Genomic DNA, 23,204 nt, shown 5'->3' with positions numbered 1-23,204 from the left:
CACCAAGTCCTCAAATATAATCTTTGTAAATGGGCTTGAAGATTAATTTGGGTAGGGCTAAAAAAGGATGTTTAGTTCTTGGGTAATATTTCAGTTAAACTTAAGATCACAAGATGTGCAAAACTCTCTAGCTAATTAAGCCAACTTTACAAGTAAAATTTTATTTCAAGCTATCGGATTATCGACGGTCTCCAAATAAACCATCTAAAAACTTTTTGCAGTATATCCCGTATGAACCTAATGTATTCAGATTTAATTATTAGATAGTAACGCGGGAATAAGGATATTTTGGAAGTCAAAAGACACATGCTCTGCAATAAGGATATTTTGGAAGTCAAAAGACACATGCTCTGGACTGGGCTTGCTTCAACGAAGTATTGAAAAGCAATGTCCGAAGGTCATACTCACACCAGGTCGCATTCCTCTAGAAGAACATGATGATTCCAACGTTCGCACGCGTTTGCGTCTCAAATCAATTGCAGCTTCCTGGAAATTGAGTCTCATATCCACTTGGGTCGTGTCCCAAACATCGTATATCTACCTCAGCACAACCAGGACTTCTCAACATTCTCAGCCTTCTCAGTTCTCACATCTCCAATTCCTTTAGCAAAGCAAAAAACTCAAAAATCACAAACCAGCTCCCCTACAAGACCATCTAGCAATGGCAGAGAAGAACCAGAACCAATACCAACCACCCGAATCGAACGGCTTTCGCCGGAACGATCAAGAATCGCTTCATACCATGGAGGATGTGGAGGCCAAGCGCAAGAAGAGGATGAAATGGACGATCGGCATCATCGCCTTCGTCATCTTTCAGGTAGTCCAAGCTCTCTTCTTTGTCCTGGTCATCATGAAGTTCAAGTCCCCCAAGTTCAGAGTCAGCGACTTTGCCGTCCAGACTCTGAACGTTGGGACTCAGGCATCACCTTCGTTCGATATGAGCTTCGTTGCTCCGATCCGAGTCAAGAACACCAATTGGGGTCCCTTCAAGTACGACGCCTCCACCGTTGACTTCACTTATGGAGGTGTCCAGGTGGGACAAGTGATCATTCCAAAAAGCAAGGCCAACTTCAAGTCCACCAAGAAGATCGACATGAATGTGGCTTTGAGCTCTGCCAATTTACCCAGCAGTATTAATTTGAATCTAGGGAGCGACTTGAACTCGGGGGTCATAACATTGAACAGTCAAGGCGAGCTTAAAGGAAAGATCACAGTCATGTTCATATTCAAGAAGACGAAGATCTCGCAAATGAATTGCACCATGGCAATCAGTACCTCGACAAAGGCGGTCCAATCCTTGTCGTGTAAATGAGGATAGTGAGTGTGATTCTCCGTGATTCATGCTTTGTGAGCCCGCTCAAATATTTTCTTTCCACAAATTTTCCGTGGATTAAATAGCGAAATTCATTTATTTCTATCTTATAGTTGATTGGGGTTATTTGTTTGTTTATTATTTATTTGTTGTGTATACTTTTCACATGATGTACCAGCACTACGTGCTTTGGATTTTTCTTCTTTTTTTCCCACAGAGATTACTGTTTTCATCATGAGGACGACTGGCCCACTGTGTTTCTTTCATTTGCCTGGCCACGGTTTTGAATTTGTGCAGCCTATCTTGGATTGGATCTCTTAAATGTGAGTGGACAGAGAGCTCCCCATGTTGTGTCTTTGGGACCCCTCGGGACGAATTGACGGTCCTACATGATGAGCTTTGGCCATGGCTCATTTGCCATCCCTAATGTCTCTCGACATCAAGGTATACGCATACGTACCATCCCATCGGTGGCTAGCCTAGATACACGCCACGGACATGTCCCGTCCCTAAAGCTCGCTCGCTCGCTCGTGAGTTTTTCAGCTTCTAGCAACAGTATTAGCCGTTGCTTGAGAGTTATATTTGTGATAAGTGTATTGGAAGTCGTAAAATTTATCACAAAAGTGCAATTGAGTCCTAAAATTTCAAAAAGTTTTACTAAATCTTAAAATTTATCAAATTGGTGCAATCAAGTCCTAAAACTTGTGAAGTTGGAGTAATCAAGTTCTAAAGCTTGTGAGTCAAGTTGGACGAAGTTAATGAAAAATTGATAAATTTTAGAACTTGATTCCACTTTTTTAAAGTTTTAGGACTCAATTGTACTTTCGTGACAAGTTTTAGGACTTTTATTACACTAATCCCTTGTTTTTTTTATTAGTGGAAGGTCAATTAATATGTAATTAAATCGAATCGTCACATTTTACACTGTATAACTATGATAGTATACACAAATGAACTTGTCCTAGAATTCTGCTCGATTGAACCATAAGATTGGTTCTTAACACTCTAATCAAAATACATTTGTACGTTTGTATTTATAGCAAAAACCTTTAAAGCCTACAAACACAATCAACTCGTAATAGTTGAAAGGCATGCAACGTAACATCTAATTTTACAATCTCTTGTAGTAATTAAAAATTGAAAACTAGACTTGTCAAAATGTGTCATGAAACTATTTTTTAACCAATATTTGATGGATTAAATTGATATTTTCAGTAAATGAGTCATAAATGAGTTTAGTATGGTAAAGCTCAAAATAATGAGTATTAAATGTGTTCACAACTTTCTTAAATTCAATCCACTTTTATGACTCTTTTGATCTTGCTCTCACTAGCTCTACACTCTCACGTCAGTTAATTTAGTTTAAATATAGAAGTGTTTTAGCAGTATAGATCAGGTCGGGAGTGAGTCACTAAATTTATAATATGAAAATAAATCAAAACGGATTAAATGTTTTAATTTAGATCAAATTATTTTTTATTCGACTCACCCGTTCGGTGGGTTTATTCAGAAGTAATGTACTGTTATGGTTCAAGCCTTTTCCCCTTTTAGCGGCCTCTTCTTTGTCCCGACATCCTGCCAAGTCTGCCAAGGTGGGCGGAAGACTCAATCCTGTCCTCCAGATTCGCTTTGAGTCAAGTCAACTGATGAGTCATGAGTCATCAAGTTTGTGCGTCAATATTCTCGAGGCATTACTTGGGGGATTGACAAAGAGGAGAGTATGCCCCACATGTATCAGAGGGCCGAGAGAAAATCTGTACTATTATGCTTGTACAACATGGTATGCAAATATGGCATTATATATCTTATTAGATGTGTTATCCTTTCTATATGTGCAAGAAAAAAGAAAGAAAAAATACTCAATTGAATATCCTGTACAATATCACGGCTGGATGTTAGGTGATACTAGGATTGAATAACATATTTGCTTGAGAAATGCAATCTAGTCATTGTACCAGTGGTGGCAAAGGTATAGTCAATGTTCGGAATAGGATCCATTCAGGGGAATATTTACCTCCTCAGAGAATAACACATCGGCACAGCACTTTGGACAGTCCAAGTTAAATGATTCTCCATTTCCTTTCTTTGCCTTTTATTTTCGGTCTTTTTGACCCTTTTCTGGTTTTCCCTATATTCCTTTCTTCCTTCCACAATTTAACATTGTGCACGCTGCACAGATTGCGGGCCAGCCACTATTGACCAGGGTCGCTACCCAATTATGACATGAAAGAAGTGGTGATATTATGATAACTCCCCCCATGGTATCCCGTTTATAATCTTTAATTTTTCTCTTTGCGGACCACTTCCATATAAAACAGTGAATTAAAGATTTAGATTTTTTGAAAAATGAATAATTCGAAAATTATTATTTTAAAGTGATTGTTGGCATCATTCATTTAGGTCAATAAAAAATGTATTCATTATTAGCAATATACATTTAAAATTTCATTGATGGTGAAAATATTTTTCGTTTATTCTTTTTTCGTTGTTTGAGCACGGAAATGTTGCACAATCATATTTCAGGCGCACCCCACCTAAATTTGGATCTCCATGCGGCAAATGTCCATAACATTTTGTTTTATGTCGAGTTAATGGCGGAAATATCAAATCTGTTTAATGAAATTTTATTTTACACATCGGGGGTGGTCGAAATAATCATTTAATAAGTAAGATTGAGACAATGCCATGCATACAATTTTTTATTTTCGAAGACGCTTTCATTTCTTTAGTTAATAAAAGCTTATGTGGTTATATGCTTTTGTAAACAATATTTAATACTAGCATTGTTTCAACTTTTAATATTTATCTAATATTAATGAGACCTCATGATATAAACGGAACATCATCTAGGAGAAGTACAATAAAGCAATATTATGAAATTTGACTGTGTAGGGTAGTATGAATAGTGACGATAGGTGTGATTAAATATTGTCCAAAGCTAAGATCAATTAAGGTAGGGAACATCGTGGAATAGTCCATATGAGAAATCATAAGATTCCTCCATACCTAACTGCGGTCAAATATGTCCAGCAATAATCTCTAATTGAGAATTTTTTTATAGTTGTTCTGTAGTGATGAGGTATCTTGCAATCTTCACACATCACGCTAAGCATTTTTACTTGAATTCAACAGCACGAGAATATATGCAAATGCTTTTGCCAGTTAAGCCGACACCTTATTGGTTTCTAGATTTCATTTGATTTCATGCGATCTGATCATTGATGGTCTTCAAATAATCCATGTCATTCCCTCATGTATCACATGAATTGACGTTTAACTGTAGGATCAAGTAACCTGTGATTAAGTAATTGGGGTCGGCATCGTGGGGATAATGATATTTTAGAAGTCAAAAGATACATGCTCTTGACTGGGTTTGCTTCTTGTCCCCATTGTGCCTTATCCTCTAGTTTAGCACCCAGTTGGACAATTATATATGTTAAAAGCACTCGGGGAGGCCAATCAATTCATGTGATCGAAGCTTCTGTTGATAGAATAATATCGTCCAACCATAAAAACGTGTCCTACTTTTTTGAAAAAGCAATGTCCGAAGGCCATATTCAAATTAAGTCGCATTCCTCTAGAAATACATGAAGATTCCGACGTTCGGACGCGTTGGCGTCTCACAGTTTCCCGCAAATTGAGTCCCGTATCCACTTTTGCTGTGTCCCAAACATTGTATAAATACCTCAGCATAACCAGGACTTCTCAAACATTCTCAACCTTCTCAATTCTCGCATCTCCAATACCTTCAGAGAAGCAAAAACTCAAAAATCACAAACCAGCTCCCCTACAACCATCTAGCAATGGCAGAGAAGAACCAGAGCCAATACCAACCACCCGAATCGAACGGCTATCGCCGGAACGATCAAGAATCGCTTCATGCCATGGAGGACGAGGAGGCCAAGCGCAAGAAGAGGATGAAGTGGACGATCGGCATCATCGCCTTCATCATCTTTCAGGTAGTCCAAGCTCTCTTCTTCGTCCTGGTCATCATGAAGTTCAAGTCCCCCAAGTTCAGGGTCGGCGACTTTGCCGTCCAGACCGTGACCGTCGGGACTCAGGCCTCACCTTCGTTCGACATGAGCTTCGTTGCCCCGATCCGAGTCAAGAACACCAACTGGGGTCCCTTCAAGTACGACACCTCCACCGTTTACTTCTCTTATGGAGGTGTTCAGGTGGGACAAGCAATCATCCCCAAGAGCAAGGCCAACTTCAAGTCCACTAAGAAGATCGACGTGGACGTGACTCTGAGCTCTGCTAATTTGCCCAGCAGTATAAATTCGAGTCTTGGGAATGATCTGAGCTCTAGGGTCATAACGTTGACCAGTCAAGGCGAGCTTCGAGGAAAGATCACAGTCATGTTCATGTTCAAGAAGAAAAAGACCTCACAAATGAATTGCACCATGGCGATCAATACCACAACAAAGGCTGTCCAATCCCTGTCGTGTAAATGAGCATGCCGAGTGTGATTCTCGGCGATCGATAGTTTGTGTGCTCGCTTCTATGTTTTCTTTCCATGAGTTTTTCATGGATTAAATAGAGAAATTTATGTATTTCTATCTTAATCTTGATTGGGTCGTTCGTTTGTAAATTCTTTATTTGTTCTGTATACACGTCATGTAGCGTACCGACCCCAGGTACTTTTGATTTTTTCTTTCTTCTTTCCTCATAGAGAATACTGCTTTCATCCTTTGGCCCAAAAAACGTATCATGAGAATGACTGGTCCACTGTATTTTTTCCATTTGGTTTGCCATGGTCTAGAATCAGTGCAGACATCTTGAATTGGATCTCTTAACTATGAAGTGGACAGAGAGCTCCACACATATTGTGTACTTCGGACCCCTAGGAACAAATTGACAAATCCTTGATGATGGGCTTCGGCCATGGTTCGTTTCCCGTGCCTAATGGCTCGACAGAAGGGTACAAGTATGCGTATCGTCCCCATTGGCATCTAAGCGTAAGGGTGACTAGTCGCCCATGTCTAGTTGTTGAAGCTCACTGGTGATAGTTTTTCAGCTTGCAGTTACAGTAGTCTCATTTATCGCTTGAGAATTTTTTTTTAGTAGTGGAAGGTCAATTAGTATAAAAATACATAACTATGATAGTATTTACAAATGAATTATCATAAAGTTCTGCTCGTTGGACCGTAAGATCAGTTCGAAGCACTCAACCAAAACCAATTTCTACCTTTGTATTTACAGTGGAGAACTTTAATGCATCCTAACACAATCATCTCGCAATAATTTGGGCAAAAAGTGTTCAATATACTGTTTGTTCACACAAGGCACTCTATGTGACATCTCATTTTACAATTTCCTGTGTGAATTAATAATGGAACTGTTATGGTTTAAGCTTTTTTCTCTTTTAGCGGCCTCTTAGGGTGCGCATGAATACCATTCTGTGCCCGGGAACTATTTCTGAACAGAAATGATTTTTTTTTATTCTGTGCCCGGAAACAATTTCTGAGTATTTTAAGGCGTTTGATAAACTGTCCAAAATTTCTATTCCTAGAGTAGAAAAGAACAGAAATGCGTTTGGTAACTACACAAAATTTATGTTCCCAAATAATATTTTAATAATATTTTGAATTGTTTAATTTTTTTTTTCTTTTTACCCATTTTCTTCTTTGGCCATGGCCGGTCGCCGGCGACCGGCGGCCGGCAACCGGCCACAGCCCAGGGCCGGCGAGGGCGTCACGGCCCTCGCCGGCCGCCGCAGAGGCGAGGGTTGCCCTCGCCGGCGAGGGCGAGGGCCGGACCTCGCCGCCCGGGCGAGGCGACCTCGCCCGAGACGGCGAGGCCGAGCCTCGCCATCGCGACCCACGGCGAGGTCGGCTCGCCAGGTCACGACGGCGAGGCTCGGCCTCGCCGATCCGGGCAAGGCCGAGCCTCGCCGTCTCGGGCGAGGCCGACCTCGCCGTCGCGACCGACGGCGAGGCTCGGCCTCGCCCAGGCGGCGAGGGTCCAGCCCTCGCCCTCGCCGGCCCTGGGCTATGGCCGATCGCCGGCCCAGCCCAGGGAAGAACAGCACAAAAATAAGAAAAGAAAAAAAAAAGAAGAAAAAAAACTGATTCTCAAAATTGTGCCGAGAAACAAGAAGCAACTTTTTTTTACTTTTTGTTTCTCTTCCAAAACTGTTTCTCGGCACAAATTTTTGCAAAAATGTGCCCAGGAACAAAAAGTTTACCAAACGCATTTCTGTTCCCAAACTATTTCTGGGAACAAAAGAACAGAAATTTTCACTATTTGGTACGTTACCAAACGGGCCCTTATTTGTCCTGATATTCTGCCAAGTGTGCCAAGGTGGGCCGAGGACTCAATCCTGTTTTTCAGATTAGCTTTTAGTCAATGGATTTTTAGTTATCAAGTTTGGTGCATACTCTGAAGTGGCGTGTTAGGGTGCATTTGATAATCATTCTGTTCTCGAAAATAATTTATACTCAGAAATGATTATTTTTTATTTCATTCCCGGAAATAATTTTTAAGCATTTGAAGGCGTTTGATAACTACCCAAAATTTCTATTCTTGAAATATAAAAAGAATAGAAATGCGTTTGGTAACTGCACAAAATTTCCTTTTATTAATAATATTTTAAATATTTTAATATTTCTTTCTTTTTATTTTTCCTTTTAATTTTTCTTTTTCTTCCCCTTCCTTGGCCCATGGCTAGGTCGCCGGCGTCGACGACCGGCCACAGGCCAAGGCCGGGGAGGGTTGGACCCTCGTCGCCGCCCCCGCCGCCGCTCTTGCCAAATCAGGTGAGGGCGGTAGCGAGGGTCGCCTATGCTAGATCCGACGAGGGCGGCCCTCGTCTAGGTGGTGAGGGTCTAGCCCTCGCCCTTGCCGGCGAGGGTTGCGACTCCCTCGCCGGCCTTGGCCTGTGGTCGGTCGCCGGTGGCCGGCAATCGGCCACAGGCTAGGAAGAAAACGAAGAAGAAGAATAAGAAAAAAAAATTCTTTACCATTTATGATTTTTGTTCCCAAAATCAAGAAGTAACTTTTTTTTGCTTCTTGATTCTGTTCCAAAATTGATTTTGAGAACAAATTTTTGCCCAGGAACAAAAAATTTACTAAACGGATTTCTGTTCCAAAACTGATTCTAGGAACAAAAGAATATAATCAGTTACTATTTGACCAGTTATTGTGACATTCCGAATTTTGACCCATTTTTGGGATTTATAGAACGTTTAATTCGTCAGTGCGCTTATAATAGAATCTCGCCTGGGAACTGATCACTCTCGGGTTCTTGTTTTAAAAATAGAGATTTTGCTAGAATCGCACTCGATCGAATTTGGCCGTTATTTAGAGCCCAAACTTTGGTGTCGAATTTCTTGGAGTTCCGGGACGAATTTAATTGGACGGTGTCGATATTATTGTGGCCAGCGTCGGTATTACCCGGAGTATGTGAAAAGTGGATTTTTGACCGGGTGCGAATTTAGACTGGTAGACCTCTCTCGTGGTGTTTTGGCTTATTTTATTTTGGCCATTTTCCTATATTATTAATTAGGATTATTGGGGACCGTTATATCATTTTCGGATTCGAACCGTGTCCGTTGGATCGCACTCGAGTAAGAGGTTTGACTTTGAGTCTCTCTCTCTCCTCTCTCCTCTCCTTCTGTCGCGCCGAGACTCCCTCTGCCCGCACGTCTTCTCTTCTTTCTTCCCCGTGCGTCTGTCCCATCTCTCCTTCCTTCTCTCTTCTCTCTCTCTCTCTCTCTCTTCCCCTGCATGCAACGTCCATCACGCACGCACACTTCCCCCCCTCTGACACACCCCATTCTCCCTCTCTCTCCTTCTTTTTCTTCTTTCTTTCTTCTTCTCTCTCTTCTCTCTTCTCTTTCTTCTTCCTCCCCCAGCCGACTGGTTCTGCGTCGTTTCTGCCCATGCTCGCCGGCTGCCATTCGACCGCCCATCCACCTCCGCCCGACGCCGACCCCACCAGCCGCCGATGCAGCCGTCCTCCCCGCGCCGTCGTCGCGCCGCCGCGTCGCCTGGTAGCCCCGCCCGACTCTGCCTTCTCCTCCTCCCGAGCGCGTGAGCTCGGCTCGCCGCCGTTCCCGCTGCCGCGAGTCGCCGCCGCGTCGCCTAGCCGCCCCCGTCGTCGCTGCTCGCCGGCCAGCTCGCCCGTCGCCAGCTCGTCCGGCCAGCTCGCCGCCGGTCCGCCACCCCCCCTCAGCCCCAGCCTCTTCTCTCTCTCCCTCTCGCCCCCACCCCCGGCCGACCTCCACCCTCCTGCAGCTCGCCGTCGCCGTCGCCATAGTCGCCGCCGCCGCCGATCGTCGCCCTGACCAGCTAGCCAGCCAGCCCCGGCCAGCCAGCCAGGCTGTGGCCAAGCAGCTCGGGCCAGCCCCGGGCCGTAGCCAAGCAGCCCAGGCCAGCCCGGGCCGTGGCCGAGCTCGCCCGGCGCCGTGCCCGTCCGACCAGGCGCGTCGCCCATCCGACCAGGCGCGTCGCCCGTCCGTTCGCCCGTGCGCCCCCTGGCACGCCGCACGGCCATCGCGCCCGCGCGCCAGGCACGCCGATCGGCCATTGTGCCCGCGTTGGCCGGCCACCGCGCCTGTTGGCCCGCGCCCGCGCCCAGTCCGGTACTGTTCACCCGGGCCATTTTGGGCCCGAGCCGACTTTTCCCGGGCCAAACTTAGGTAAGTGACTTCCTAAACCCTACCTAGTACTTTGGGTATTTTTAGACTTGTTTAGGGTGAAATTTAGTACCGGCTTAGGACTTTAATTAGGCGTGGGCTAATTAGACTGATTGTGCTTAATTGGTGAATTATTGTGGCGATAATTGTGCGGCTGATTTAGTGATTGACTGAGATAAATATGCCTGACTGAATTGTCGTGGCGCTTGTGGGTGAATTGGATTAATTGAATGTGCCGACATGAATGTCGGGTCGGTGGACCGATGTGGGGAGTGTGAATTAAAGTGGTTGTTAGAGTGTGTCAGATTGACATTGGTGTGAGCTTGGTAATTTGATTGTGAAATGTATGACGTGTTAGATGACAGATTGTGTGGTGGTGCATGTGCATGAGAGAAATGTCCCGAGGCGTGGTTACGCGGACCGAGCCCGGCTTGATCTCGAGGCCGCCAACCCGAGGCGTGGTTACGCGGGTGTGGCTAGAAAGGCAAGTAATGACCTGAGGCGTGGTTACGCGGGTCGAGAGAAATGTCCTGAGGCGTGGTTACGTGGGACTGGGCCCTGCTTGATCTGAGGGCTGCTAACCTGAGGCGTGGTTACGCGGGTGTGGCTAGAAAGGCAAGTAATGACCTGAGGCGTGGTTACGCGGGTCGAGAGAAATGTCCTGAGGCGTGGTTACGCGGGACTGAGCCCGGCTTGATCTGAGGGCTGGCTTGAGGCGTGTTGACGCGGGCCGTGTGAAAGGACCTGGGAGGTCGTGAGAAAGTTGCTCGGCCACGTATGCGAATTGAGTGTGATTGAATTGGCTGGTTGAATTAGTTGGATTGATTGAGTGAAAGCGTGGTTGGTGTTTGAGCGATTGTGATGTGTTATTTAATTACTATTATTGCATTATCACGTGACGACTAACGTGTAGAGTTGGCATGGGCTTGATGACGAGGTAAGTACAATGATGCGAATTTTATATGTTATGGGGTAGATTGCATGTATGATTTGTCTGGGTACGCATTGGCCTACGTGGGGTTTAGGAGGTTGCTTATTGAGACTCGTTCTCATGGTTATTATATAACCATTTCAGATCCACGACCGTAATCGATTCGGAGATGCCGCCAGAGCACTACAGGGATTGAAGAATAGATCATTTACCCTGTCTTTTGAGTACCTTTTGTAGAGGAGATAAGCTTGTCAACCACCGCCCCCTTTTGAAAATTGTGGTTCTAAATTGGTAGCCCGAGTTATCGTTTTGTATAGTGACTACTTTATGATGGTATGCAATTATTGTTTCGTGCTATCCCTTTGTCATTGTTTATTGTCTGGGTTAATTAATTTCGCTTCCGCTTGCCTTTATTGTTGGGTGTTTCGTTTGGGTCGGCGACGCGTCCTGGGACGTCGCGTTCAATGATCGACCATCGAGGGATGACCGCGCGCTCGTAGGGTGCGGGGCGTAACATCCCTGTTGATTTGGTATCAAAGCAAGGTCAGCTCGATCCAAGTGGTCGAAACCTGGAGTGATAAGGAGCGATGACTTTGGGGTAGTCAGTTAGGGAGTCTTGTGTGTCATGCGTATCCCAGACTGTATGATTGTGATTGCTGAGTGGTTTTTATGCAATATTATGTGAGGTGCAGGTACGTCAGGACTTGAGGTAAGTGCACGAACTCTGTTGGTTGTGATTGGTTGTCGGTTGTGATTGGCTGCCTGCTTAGTGAATTGTGTTGTGATTCACTGCCTAGGGCTTTAGACTGGTATAGTTGGCCTAGGTCTTTAATTCCCGAGGGGAATTATAGCAGGTAAGTGGGTGGTGTGAATCTTGTGAGTAAGAGTAGCCGAGGAAGAGGTCGAGGTCGAGGTCGTGTAGGTCCGCAAGTTGGAGTTGTGGGGGATCCCAGATGGGATGAGATTTTGAGGGCACTCGAGGAAGTTGGAGTTTTAATGGGAAGGCAGACTGAGCAGTAAAATGCGACTATTGCTACTAATGCTGAGGCCGCTGTTGTCGCTGCCAATGGAAATAACGGGAATCATGGGCATAATAGAAATGTTGGGAATCAAGGTCAAGGGCAAGTTAATGCAATCATAAAGATGCGTCAGCTGGTTGGAAAATATTTGAAATTGAAACCTCTGAAGTTCGATGGTAAATGTGACCCTGAGGCTACATTGCTTTTGAGGTATTCGGGTGCACTGGTGAGGAGAAAGTGACCATGGCCATATATCAACTCTAAGGAAATGCAAAGGATTGGTAAGAGGGCCCCCGAAGTGGGATATTTCAGAGGGCATATTTCCAAGCTGGGGTGTCGTTATCGAGGCCTTCAATGGGAGGCACTTTCAGAGAGTGCGTGAGGACAGAAAATGACAGAGTTTCTTTGGCTTCGCTAAAATTGAATGTCAGTCGATCAGTACGAGGTCGAGTTTGTAAGGTTGCCTAAGTATGCACCAAGGATAATCAATGATTGTGTGGATAGGACAATAAGGTTCCGGGATGGACTGAAACTGAATCTCCGCAGTCAGTTGATGCTAATGAACTTAAGGGATTGTAATGAGCCGTATGACAAAGCTTAAACGGTTGAAAGGGATATGAATGAGAGGGTTACCGTATAGGGATTGCGGTACACGCCAGCTTGGGAAGAAGTCTATGACAGAGAATATGAGACTTGTCCCTCCGGTAAGGAAGAACTCTCGAAAGCTGAACTATTGCTCCAACGCCGCATGTAGGAATGGCCATTGCCAAGGTAGAGGTGGAGCATGTTGTGGATGTGGACAGTAAGGTCACCAAGTGAGAAATTGTTAAACCGACAGGTTAGGTCACTAATGCAATCGCAGCGACCGCAGGTAGGACATTAAGCGAGAGCTGCCCCGCAGATTAATCAGAGTCGGCTAAGGACGTAAGGAAAAGTGTATGTTGTGGCTGAGAAGGAAGTGAGTGATGTGCCTTGAAAGTCTAGATGCGTTATGAGATGGTATTAGGTACAATAGGAGATGATTTTGAAGTTATCGCTTGAGTGGTCAGGTAAGACTTATAATCAATTTTATAGTAGATAGGCGCAATCGGCTTAAGGATTTCTAAATTACTGACGATATTCTTGGACGAGTTTGGAATGATGAGTTATGCTTGGAAATTTCGGATTTTATAAAGAACATGGGTGATTTGTTTTGGGAGACTGTTGGATTGAAATTGGATGGATTGAGCTTGTCTTTGAGGTGTATAAAGATAATTATTTTGTGGTTGACTAGTTGGTTGAGGAACCAAGGCTAAAGGACATAGCCGAGGTGTGTAATCTTCCCGATGTCTTTCCTCGGGGATTGCCGGGATTGTCACCTGATCGAGAAGTGGAAATTGTAATCGAGTTAGCCATTGGGACGGAACCAATCTAGCGAGCACCCTTTTTGGATGTCGCTGTCAGAATTGAAGGAATTGGATGTTCAAATGCAGGAGTTATTGGATAAAATTTTTATTCGTCCGAGTGCGTCTCCATGGGGAGCGCTAGTGTTGTTCGTGAGGAAAAAGGACTGGTCCTTGAGATTGTGCATCGACTATAGACAGTTGAATCGGGTGACCATTAAGAATAAGTACCCACTACCAATGATTGATGACCGGTTTGACCAGTTACACGGGGCGTCAATGTTTTCTAAGATCGATTTGAGGACTGGCTATTACTAATTAAGGATTAAGAAGGAGGATGTGTCGAAGATGGCATTTAGGACGAGATATGGGCACTATGAGTTTACAGTGATACCATTTGGATTGATTGACGCCCCAGCTACATTCATGGATTTGCTGAATCGGGTGTTTAGGGAATTCTTGGATCAGTCGTTATTGTATTCATCGACGACATCTTAGTGTATTCAAGGAGCCTTGACGAATACGAACAACATCTACGGATGGTTCTATGGATTTTGAGAGAACACGCACTTTATGCCAAGTTTAGTAAGTGCGAGTTCTTGCTAAATTGGGTAGCATTTCTTGGACATGTGACTTCTGGGAATGGAGTTTCAGTGGACCCGACAAAGATTGAGGCAGTTACGAATTAGCCCAGATCGACGACAGTGATAGAGGTTCGAAGTTTCTTAGGTCTGGCAAGATATTACAAATGTTTCATGAAAAGGTTTTCGACAGTAGCGACACCGTTGACGCGGTTATAAAAGAAGGAGACGAGGTTTGAATGGACGGACAAGTGTGAAAAGAGTTTTCAAGAGTTAAAGCGGAGGTTGATGACCGCACCAGTGTTGATAATCTCGTCAAGACTGGGAGGATATGAGATTTACAGTGACGCGTCGTTAAGAGGATTGGGATGCGTGCTAATGCAACACGGGAAAGTAGTGGCATACGCATCGCGACAGTTGAGGCCACACGAGCAGAACTATCCGACGCATGACTTAGAATTGGGCGCGATTATTTTCGCTCTTAAGATTTGGAGACACTACCTGTGTGGGGAGAAATTTCAGATTTATACGGACCATCAAAGTTTAAGGTACTTGTTCTCCCAAAAGGAATTAAATATGAGACAGCGCCGTTGGATGGAACTCCTTAAGGATTACAACTGCGAGATTATGTATCACCCCTCAAAAGCTAATAAGGTAGCGGATGCACTGAGTCGGAAATCGAGCATCGCGCATATGATGGTCAAGGAGTGGACTCTGTTGGAGGGAGTTCGGGATTCGGAATTTAAGTTTGAAGTGAGTCATGTCTCGAGTCTACTTGCAGCGTTGAGGATTGAACCAGAAATACAGACTAAGATTAAGGCTTTACAATCGACGGACCCGGAGACTGAGAAGATTTTGAGTATGGATGCCACAAAAAGGAAATCGGATTTTCAGGTATTCGAGGATGGAATTCTAAAGTTCCGTGGACGGTTATGTGTACCCAGTGATACAGAACTGAAGGAAGAGATTTTGTCTGAAGCACACCGTAGCAATTACAGTATTCACCCGGGTAGTACGAAAATGTATCAGAACTTGCGACAGCATTATTGGTGGAACGGCATGAAAGTGGACGTAGCCAAGCACGTTGCCAAGTGTTTAACATGTCAGCAAGTGAAGACACAACATTGTAAGCCGGGTGGAATGTTGCAGCCATTGGAAATCCCTGAGTGGAAATGGGAACACATCACAACGGACTTTGTAATGGGATTGCCGAGAAGTCAGAGGGGTCATGATTCGATCTGGGTGATAGTTGATCGGTTGACAAAATCAGCACATTTTCTACCGGTGCAAAAAGATTTCGCCTTGGAAAGGTATGCCGATTTGTATGTGCGACATATAGTCCGTCTCCATGGAGTACCAGTGACGATCACTTCGGACCGTGATCCTAAATTTACTACCGCCTTTTGGAAAAGTCTTCATATGGCACTAGGAACGAAGTTGCAGTTTAGCACGGCCTACCATCCCCGGACGGATGGCCAGTCTGAAAGGACGATTCAGACTTTGGAGGATATGTTGCGAGCATGTGTTTTAGATTTTAAGGGTGGTTGGGAGGAACAGCTACATTTGGTTGAATTCGCCTACGATAATAGCTATCAGCAGAGTATCAGAATGGCACTATTCAAAGCACTATATGACAGAGTTTACATAACACCGGTTTGATGGGATGAAGTGGGTGAGAGGAGCATCACGGGTTCCGAGTTGGTTCGGCAGTCAATCGGAACAGTTAAGGTGATTTGGGAATATCATGGGACTGAAGGTTCGACACGGAAATGCGAAGAGTTGATGCGACACCAATACCCCCCATTTGTTTGAATAGTTGGGTTGGATTGTAAATTTCGAGGATGAAATTTTTGTAAGGGGGGAAGAGTTGTGACATTCCGAATTTTGACCCATTTTTGGGATTTATAGAACGTTTAATTCGTCAGTGCGCTTATAATAGAATCTCGCCTGGGAACTGATCACTCTCGGGTTCTTGTTTTAAAAATAGAGATTTTGCTAGAATCGCACTCGATCGAATTTGGCCGTTATTTAGAGCCCAAACTTTGGTGTCGAATTTCTTGGAGTTCCGGGACGAATTTAATTGGACGGTGTCGATATTATTGTGGCCAGCGTCGGTATTATCCGGAGTATGTGAAAAGTGGATTTTTGACCGGGTGCGGATTTGGACTGGTAGACCTCCCTCGTGGTGTGTTTTGGCTTATTTTATTTTGGCCATTTTCCTATATTATTAATTAGGATTATTGGGGACCGTTATATCATTTTCGGATTCGAACCGTGTCCGTTGGATCGCACTCGAGTAAGAGGTTTGACTTTGAGTCTCTCTCTCTCCTCTCTCCTCTCCTTCTGTAGCGCCGAGACTCCCTCTGCCCGCACGTCTTCACTTCTCTCTTCCCCGTGCGTCTGTCCCATCTCTCCTTCCTTCTCTCTTCTCTCTCTCTCTCTCTCTCTCTCTCTCTCTCTCTCTCTCTCTCTCTCTCTTCCCCTGCATGCAACGTCCATCACGCACGCACACTTCCCCCCCTCTGACGCACCCCATTCTCCCTCTCTCTCCTTCTTTTTCTTCTTTCTTTCTTCTTCTCTCTCTCTCTCTCTTCTCTTTCTTCTTCCTCCTCCAAACCGACCGGGTTCTCGTCGTTTCGCCCATGCTCGCCGGCGCCATTCGATCGCCCATCCACCTCCGCCCGACGCCGCCCCACCACCCGCCGATGCCGCCGTCGTCCCTCGCCGTCGTCGCGCGCCGCCGCGTCGCCCGTAGCCCCGCCCGACTCGCGCCTTCTCCTCCTCCGAGCGTGTGAGCTCGGCTCGCCGCCGTTCCGCTACCGCGAGTCGCCGCCGCGTCGCTTAGCCGCCCGTCGTCGCGATCGCCGGCCACTCGCTGTCGCCCGGCTCGTCCGGCCACTCGCCGCGGCCGCCACCCCTAAGCCCTAGCCTCCTCTCTTTCTCCCCTCTCGCCCCACCCCGGCGACCTCCACCCTCCCGCGGCTCGCCGTCGCCATCGCCATAGTAGGCCGCCGCCGGGTCGTCGCCCGACCAGCTAGCCGGCCACGGCCCACCCACCCGGCCGGGCCGTGGCCAAGCGCTGGGCCGCCCCGGCCGTAGCTGCGGCCCAGCCAGCCCGGCCGTGGCCGAGCTCGCCCGCGCCGTGCCCGTTCGACCAGACGCGTTGCCCATCCGACCCGGGCGCGTCGCCCGTCCGTTCGCCCGTGCGCCCCGGCACACCGCACGGCCATCGCGCCAGCGCGCTGCACGCCGATCGGCCATTGTGCCCGCATTGGCCGGCCACCGCGCTGTTGGCCCGCGCCTCGCCCGGTCCCAGATCTTGTTCACCCGGGCCATTTTGAGCCCGAGCCGACTTTTCCCGGGCCAAACTTAGGTAAGTGACTTCCTAAACCCTACCTAGTACTTTGGGTATTTTTAGACTTGTTTAGGGTGAAATTTAGTACCGGCTTAGGACTTTAATTAGGCGTGGGCTAATTAGACTGATTGTGCTTAATTGGTGAATTATTGTGGCGATAATTGTGCGGCTGATTTAGTGATTAACTGAGATAAATATGCCTGACTGAATTGTCGTGGCGCTTGTGGGTGAATTGGATTAATTGAATGTGCCGACATGAATGTCGGGTCGGTGGACCGATGTGGGGAGTGTGAATTAAAGTGGTTGTTAGAGTGTGTCAGATTGACATTGGTGTGAGCTTGGTAATTTGATTGTGAAATGTATGACGTGTTAGATGACAGATTGTGTGGTGGTGCATGTGCATGAGAGAAATGTCCTGAGGCGTGGTTACGCGGGACTGAGCCCGGCTTGATCTGAGGGCTGCCAACCTGAGGCGTGGTTACGCGGGTGTGGCTAGAAAGGCAAGTAATGACCTGAGGCGTGGTTACGCGGGTCGAGAGAAATGTCCTGAGGCGTGGTACGCGGACCGGGCCCGCTTGATCTCGGGGCCGCAACCCGAGGCGTGGTTCGCGGGGTGGCTAGAAAGGCAAGTAATGACCCGAGGCGTGGTTACGCGGGTCGAGAGAAATGTCCCGAGGCGTGGTTACGCGGACCGAGCCCGGCTTGATCTCGAGGGCTGGCTTGAGGCGTGTTGACGCGGGCCGTGTGAAAGGACCTGGGAGGTCGTGAGAAAGTTGCTCGGCCACGTATGCGAATTGAGTGTGATTGAATTGGCTGGTTGAATTAGTTGGATTGATTGAGTGAAAGCGTGGTTGGTGTTTGAGCGATTGTGATGTGTTATTTAATTACTATTATTGCATTATCACGTGACGACTAACGTGTAGAGTTGGCATGGGCTTGATGACGAGGTAAGTACAATGATGCGAATTTTATATGTTATGGGGTAGATTGCATGTATGACTTGTCTGGGTACGCATTGGCCTACGTGGGGTTTAGGAGGTTGCTTATTGAGACTCGTTCTCACGGTTATTATATAACCATTTCAGATCCACGACCGTAATCGATTCGGAGATGCCGCCAGAGCACTACAGGGATTGAAGAATAGATCATTTACCCTGTCTTTTGAGTACCTTTTGTAGAGGAGATAAGCTTGTCAACCACCGCCCCCTTTTGAAAATTGTGGTTCTAAATTGGTAGCCCGAGTTATCGTTTTGTATAGTGACTACTTTATGATGGTATGCAATTATTGTTTCGTGCTATCCCTTTGTCATTGTTTATTGTCTGGGTTAATTAATTTCGCTTCCGCTTGCCTTTATTGTTGGGTGTTTCGTTTGGGTCGGCGACGCGTCCTGGGACGTCGCGTTCAATGATCGACCATCGAGGGATGACCGCGCGCTCGTAGGGTGCGGGGTGTAACAGTTATCAAACGCAATCTTAATGTCCCCGAGGCATTATTTGAGTGATGTACAAAGAAAGGAGTGGAGAAAACATTCATAGGTTTCATAGAGCCACGTATGCGATCGATGAGATAGGCATTATTTTACTTACCACCACTCATAAATTAACAAGTGTCAAAAAAAAATTTCCCCTTGTCCAGCCATGGAAGTCCTTTCACTTGTAGCACCTCCCCTCATTGTCGCCACCAGCAAAGTTGCCAGAGCTACGTCCTGTGTGTCCAAGCCGAGCCACCCCTTTTGGTGTCGCTCGCGGTCAGCTTGAGCCACCCCCTCCACCGAGCCATCCCTTCGGCTCCGTCCATAGCTGAACACTGAATCTCTAGATCTGGTCATCCATGGCTGAACGCATTTAATCTAGCCATCCCTTCCAGCGTTGCTCATGGTCTGCCAGAGCTACCCCCTCCGGCTCCGTTATGGCTGAATGTCAAATCTCCAGATCGTACATAGCCGAACACATTTAGGCATTGCGTCACGTCGCTTGTCCATGGACCAATGCTTTCAGGCGTCATCGGGCATTGCTCGTCCATGGTTATCATCGGCGTTGTTTATCCATGACCGTCGAGATGTCGAGCTCGCCATCAAGGCTTGTGCCCATGGATGATCCACGATCGCCGGAGAGGTAGAAAATGAGAAGTTGATGGTTGAGGAGAGATGGAAATGGAGGAATTGCTTGCCAGGGAAATCTCTGTGTGTAGATGAAGAAGTTAGAGTGCGTTTGGTTCGGCTTTGCCAAAGCTCTTTGGGACCTCAAAGCTCCTTGGCCAAATGCAAATGACATTTGGCAAAATTTTTGGAGAGCTGCACTTTAGCTTAAGGGAAGTCCCGAGGTACTTTGGAATTGTGATGCCTCATAACGTTACCCGCGACACATATCCTTTTTAATTTATCTTCTTGTTATTAATAGAATGCAGAAGCTCAACAAAATTTTCACAACATCCCTTACAAGAATTTGATAGAGTTTAATAAATATAAATACGATTCTTTATATTAACACAACTAGTTACCAACTTGATATAGTATTAAAGCAAATGCAATACATCAGATAAGTCTTGGGAAGGGTTAGGTCACCTAAAACCATCACACCACTCCTCCACCAAAAACTTGCCTATACAAAAGTCACATACTAAATTACGGATCGATAACCACGCCCTTAGACATGCTATCGCTGTCGAAACCAAAGGGACAATCGAAACCCCTAAGTGGTGCAACAAACTCCTTATCGATTCATATGGTGGAACTACACTTAGTATATATTATTGCCGATTCATGTATAAGCACAACTTGGCATTCACAATCAAAATATATAGGAACTCCAAACCGTAGTGGTGGAGGGTGATCCATCCTACAAAAGTGAAAAATAAGGGGTGAGCCGAAGTCTAGTAAGTGATCATCTTACCACTCAACCTTGTATCAACAAAAAAATTTATCGTGTATGACAAATGCATAAGCAAATGCTTTATCTTTACTATTATGATATGCCAATAGAAACTATTAATAACATTGTATAAAATCATTCACTCAAATGCAAGCAGATGACATAACATATAGTGTCGCATGATTATCACCAATTAATTCATTAATAGACATATATGAATATATGCATTTATACATAAACATAGACATGCATCATATTCATTATTAGCTTATCATCTCATCCTGACACCTAGGGCATCCCAACTTTATTCGGTGTGCAATTCGGTTTATTTTAGCCCCTTTTGTGATCTTAGAAGCCTACCATGAGCCATTCCTTGTTCAAGCTCTCTGGCCCCGACGATCACTCCCTGCCCTTATCAGACTAGGTTGTTACAAGCCCACCAGCTTCCGCCCGGTTCGTCGAAAATCGTTGATGTGGCGGTGTGTCATGATGGGCGGTTACTGGATTGTCACATTAGTAATTTTCAGCGAAAATTGACCGGAATGACTATATTGAAATTTAGCGCAAAAATTTAGGACTAAATTGAAAAGATTGAATAGTTTAGGACTTAATTGGTGATCACATAGTAAATCTAGGACTGATTGGTAATTTTCCTTCAATCATTTTATAACATAAATGAATTATCCATCAACAGACGAAAAGGAATGCTCGCGAGCCGGCGTAACGCGCAGGCATTTAACTAACATAAAATAAATATATAAGAACTATACACATGGAAAACACATTTAATATTATTATACGAAGCACCATAACTTAACGCTCGCGTCACGTTAAGAATTAAAAGTATCGATTTTAAAAGTTTTGGTTATTAAGTCGATAAAGTAACATAGATAAAGGGGTCTGTAAATCAATCTTAAGCGTCGCTACGACATAACTACACGCTTGCGATTCTTCAAAAGTCAAACATTCAAGCTCTAGAAACGTAGGAGAAAGGATCCTCTACTCGGGTTGCCGAAATATTCCCACTAAACTCGCGTTCCTCTAGAAGTGAAAATTTCGACAACGCGTTAGACAATAATTCCAGGAAAGTGGCTCTCTGTTGTCCACCGGATGCTTCTTTGGACAAACTCTCTCTCTAAACACTATATAAACCTGAACCACCCACCTCTCTTCTCCATCCTCACCGCGTTCTCACATATCCAATTTCTTCACAGAAACACCTGAATTCATTCCTAGTTTTACGGAATATTACCAAATGGCGGAGAAGAGCCAGAACCCATACCAACCACCAGCATCGAATGGCCATCACCGGGGTGATCAAGAGTCGCTTCATACCATGGAGGACGAGGAGGCGAAGCGCAAGAAGAGGATGAAGTGGACGATTGCCATCATCGCCTTCGTCATCTTTCAGGTCGTCCAAGCTCTCTTCTTTGTCCTCGTCATCATGAAGTTCAAGTCCCCCAAGTTCAGGGTCGCTGAGTTCGACGTCCAGAGCCTGTCCGTTGGGACTCAGGCCTCGCCCTCATTTGACATGAGCTTTGTCGCTCCAATCAGAATCAAGAACACTAATTGGGGTCCATTCAAGTACGATGCTTCTACTGTGAACTTCACCTATGGGGGTGTCCAAGTGGGACAAGCGATCATTCCGAAGAGCAAGGCCAACTTCAAGAGCACCAAGAAGATCGATGTGAATGTGACTCTGAGCTCTGCTAATTTGCCTGGTGATTCGAATCTCGGGAGCGATTTGAGCTCTGGTTTCATAAACTTGAACAGTCAAGGTGAGCTCAGAGGAAAGGTAACAGTCATGTTCATGTTTAAGAAGAGGAAGACCTCCCAGATGAATTGCACCATGGCCATCAACACAGCCACGAAGGCGGTCCAATCCTTATCATGCAAATGAGAATGAGGACGGTGATTCTCCATTAGATGGTTCCGGAAGCTTTCCCCGGATTATGTGAAATTATGTATTATATATGCCTTGTCATTCTTTTGCGAGTTCTTTCATTCTTTTGTACAGATTGCGTATTGTTGTGCGAAATTTTTTTCTGTTGGTTTTCACGGATCATTGTTGTGCAGTAGTTTCATCATTTGACAGGTTTATGCAATGTGATTTATAGATGAAAAGATGTGTGGTAGATTCACAAATTTTCATAAACAAACTCACGAATTTGTAAATTCATCAAAAAGAGGCCATTACTCTAGCCATGCCAGTCGCGTTATAGATTCCGCTTAGTTGAATGATAAGATGAGTTCATATCACTCGGTCAAAAAGAAAAATCTTTGACTGATTATTTGTGTTGTAGATTCAGACCCCTTTTCATTAATTGAAATGCAAAAGTAGCGGTGATGTTGTGATTACTCCGTCGACAGTATCCCTCTATAGTCATTGATTTCTGTCTCTAACGACCTCTTTCGTATGAGAAACTAATTTAAGGATCCGAATGTTTTGGAAAAATGGATGTTTCGGAAAACTTTTTTTCCAAGAATGATTATTTGTATCACTCAGAAAAATTGGTCAACGGAAAATATTTTTACCATTAACAAAAATATGTCCAAATATTTCATTTATGGTAAAAAAAAAAATCGTTTGTTCATTTTCGTCGGAAATGTTGCACAATTATGTTTCGTTGCAATGAATTCGTGAAAATCAGGATCTCCGAGCAGAAATGGCCATAGATTTTTAGTTTTATGTGGAGTTAATAACGTAAATATTCAATTTGTTTAATGAATTTTTGTTTGATACACCAACGGCAAGAAAAAGTACATTTCATAAGTAGCGTTGAGGCATTGACATGTATACCCTTTTTAACTTGTATAGGTGCGTTCATTTCATTAGTAGATGAAAGTTTCTATTTCTTATATGCTTGTGGAAACATTATCTTATACTTGGATTATGGGAAAAGTGCCAAAAAAGTCCTAAACCTTTGGCATTGGTGCCAATTCAGTCCTAAACCTTTTGCATTGGTGCCAATTTAGTCATAAATCTTTTTTTGGTGCTAATTCAGTCCTAAACCTTATACATTGGTGCCAATTCAGTCTTAAACCTTTTGTTTTTGTGCCAATTCAATCATTTTGGCTAATTTTGGCCGGATTTTGCTGACATGGACGCTGACC

The 23,204-nt window shown here is 45.0% G+C and overlaps 3 protein-coding genes across 3 annotated transcripts; all 3 read left to right on the top strand.

Moving 5' to 3' along the window:
- Positions 1-543: 543 nt before the first annotated feature.
- On the top strand, positions 544-1,438 carry LOC115692291 (uncharacterized). Its single transcript, XM_030619094.2, has one exon. It carries the CDS (start codon positions 662-664, stop codon positions 1,310-1,312), a length of 651 nt encoding a protein of 216 aa, XP_030474954.2. The 5' UTR covers positions 544-661; the 3' UTR covers positions 1,313-1,438.
- Positions 1,439-5,005: 3,567 nt separating this feature from the next.
- LOC115692294 (uncharacterized) lies at positions 5,006-5,877 on the top strand. Its single transcript, XM_030619097.2, has one exon. It carries the CDS (start codon positions 5,116-5,118, stop codon positions 5,764-5,766), a length of 651 nt encoding a protein of 216 aa, XP_030474957.2. The 5' UTR covers positions 5,006-5,115; the 3' UTR covers positions 5,767-5,877.
- A 15,357-nt stretch (positions 5,878-21,234) lies between these two features.
- On the top strand, positions 21,235-22,148 carry LOC130134373 (uncharacterized). Its single transcript, XM_030619098.2, has one exon. The coding sequence runs from the start codon at positions 21,346-21,348 to the stop codon at positions 21,988-21,990; it is 645 nt and encodes a 214-aa protein (XP_030474958.2). The 5' UTR covers positions 21,235-21,345; the 3' UTR covers positions 21,991-22,148.
- The last annotated feature ends 1,056 nt before the right edge of the window (positions 22,149-23,204 follow it).

The sequence above is a fragment of the Syzygium oleosum genome, unplaced genomic scaffold, assembly GCF_021117445.2.
Source record: "Syzygium oleosum isolate NSW1041296 unplaced genomic scaffold, Sole_v2.1 Sole_v2.14, whole genome shotgun sequence".
Lineage (NCBI taxonomy): Eukaryota > Viridiplantae > Streptophyta > Magnoliopsida > Myrtales > Myrtaceae > Syzygium > Syzygium oleosum.
The sequence above is the reverse complement of the archived record's forward strand: the minus strand, read 5'-3'. Positions and strand labels throughout refer to the sequence as shown.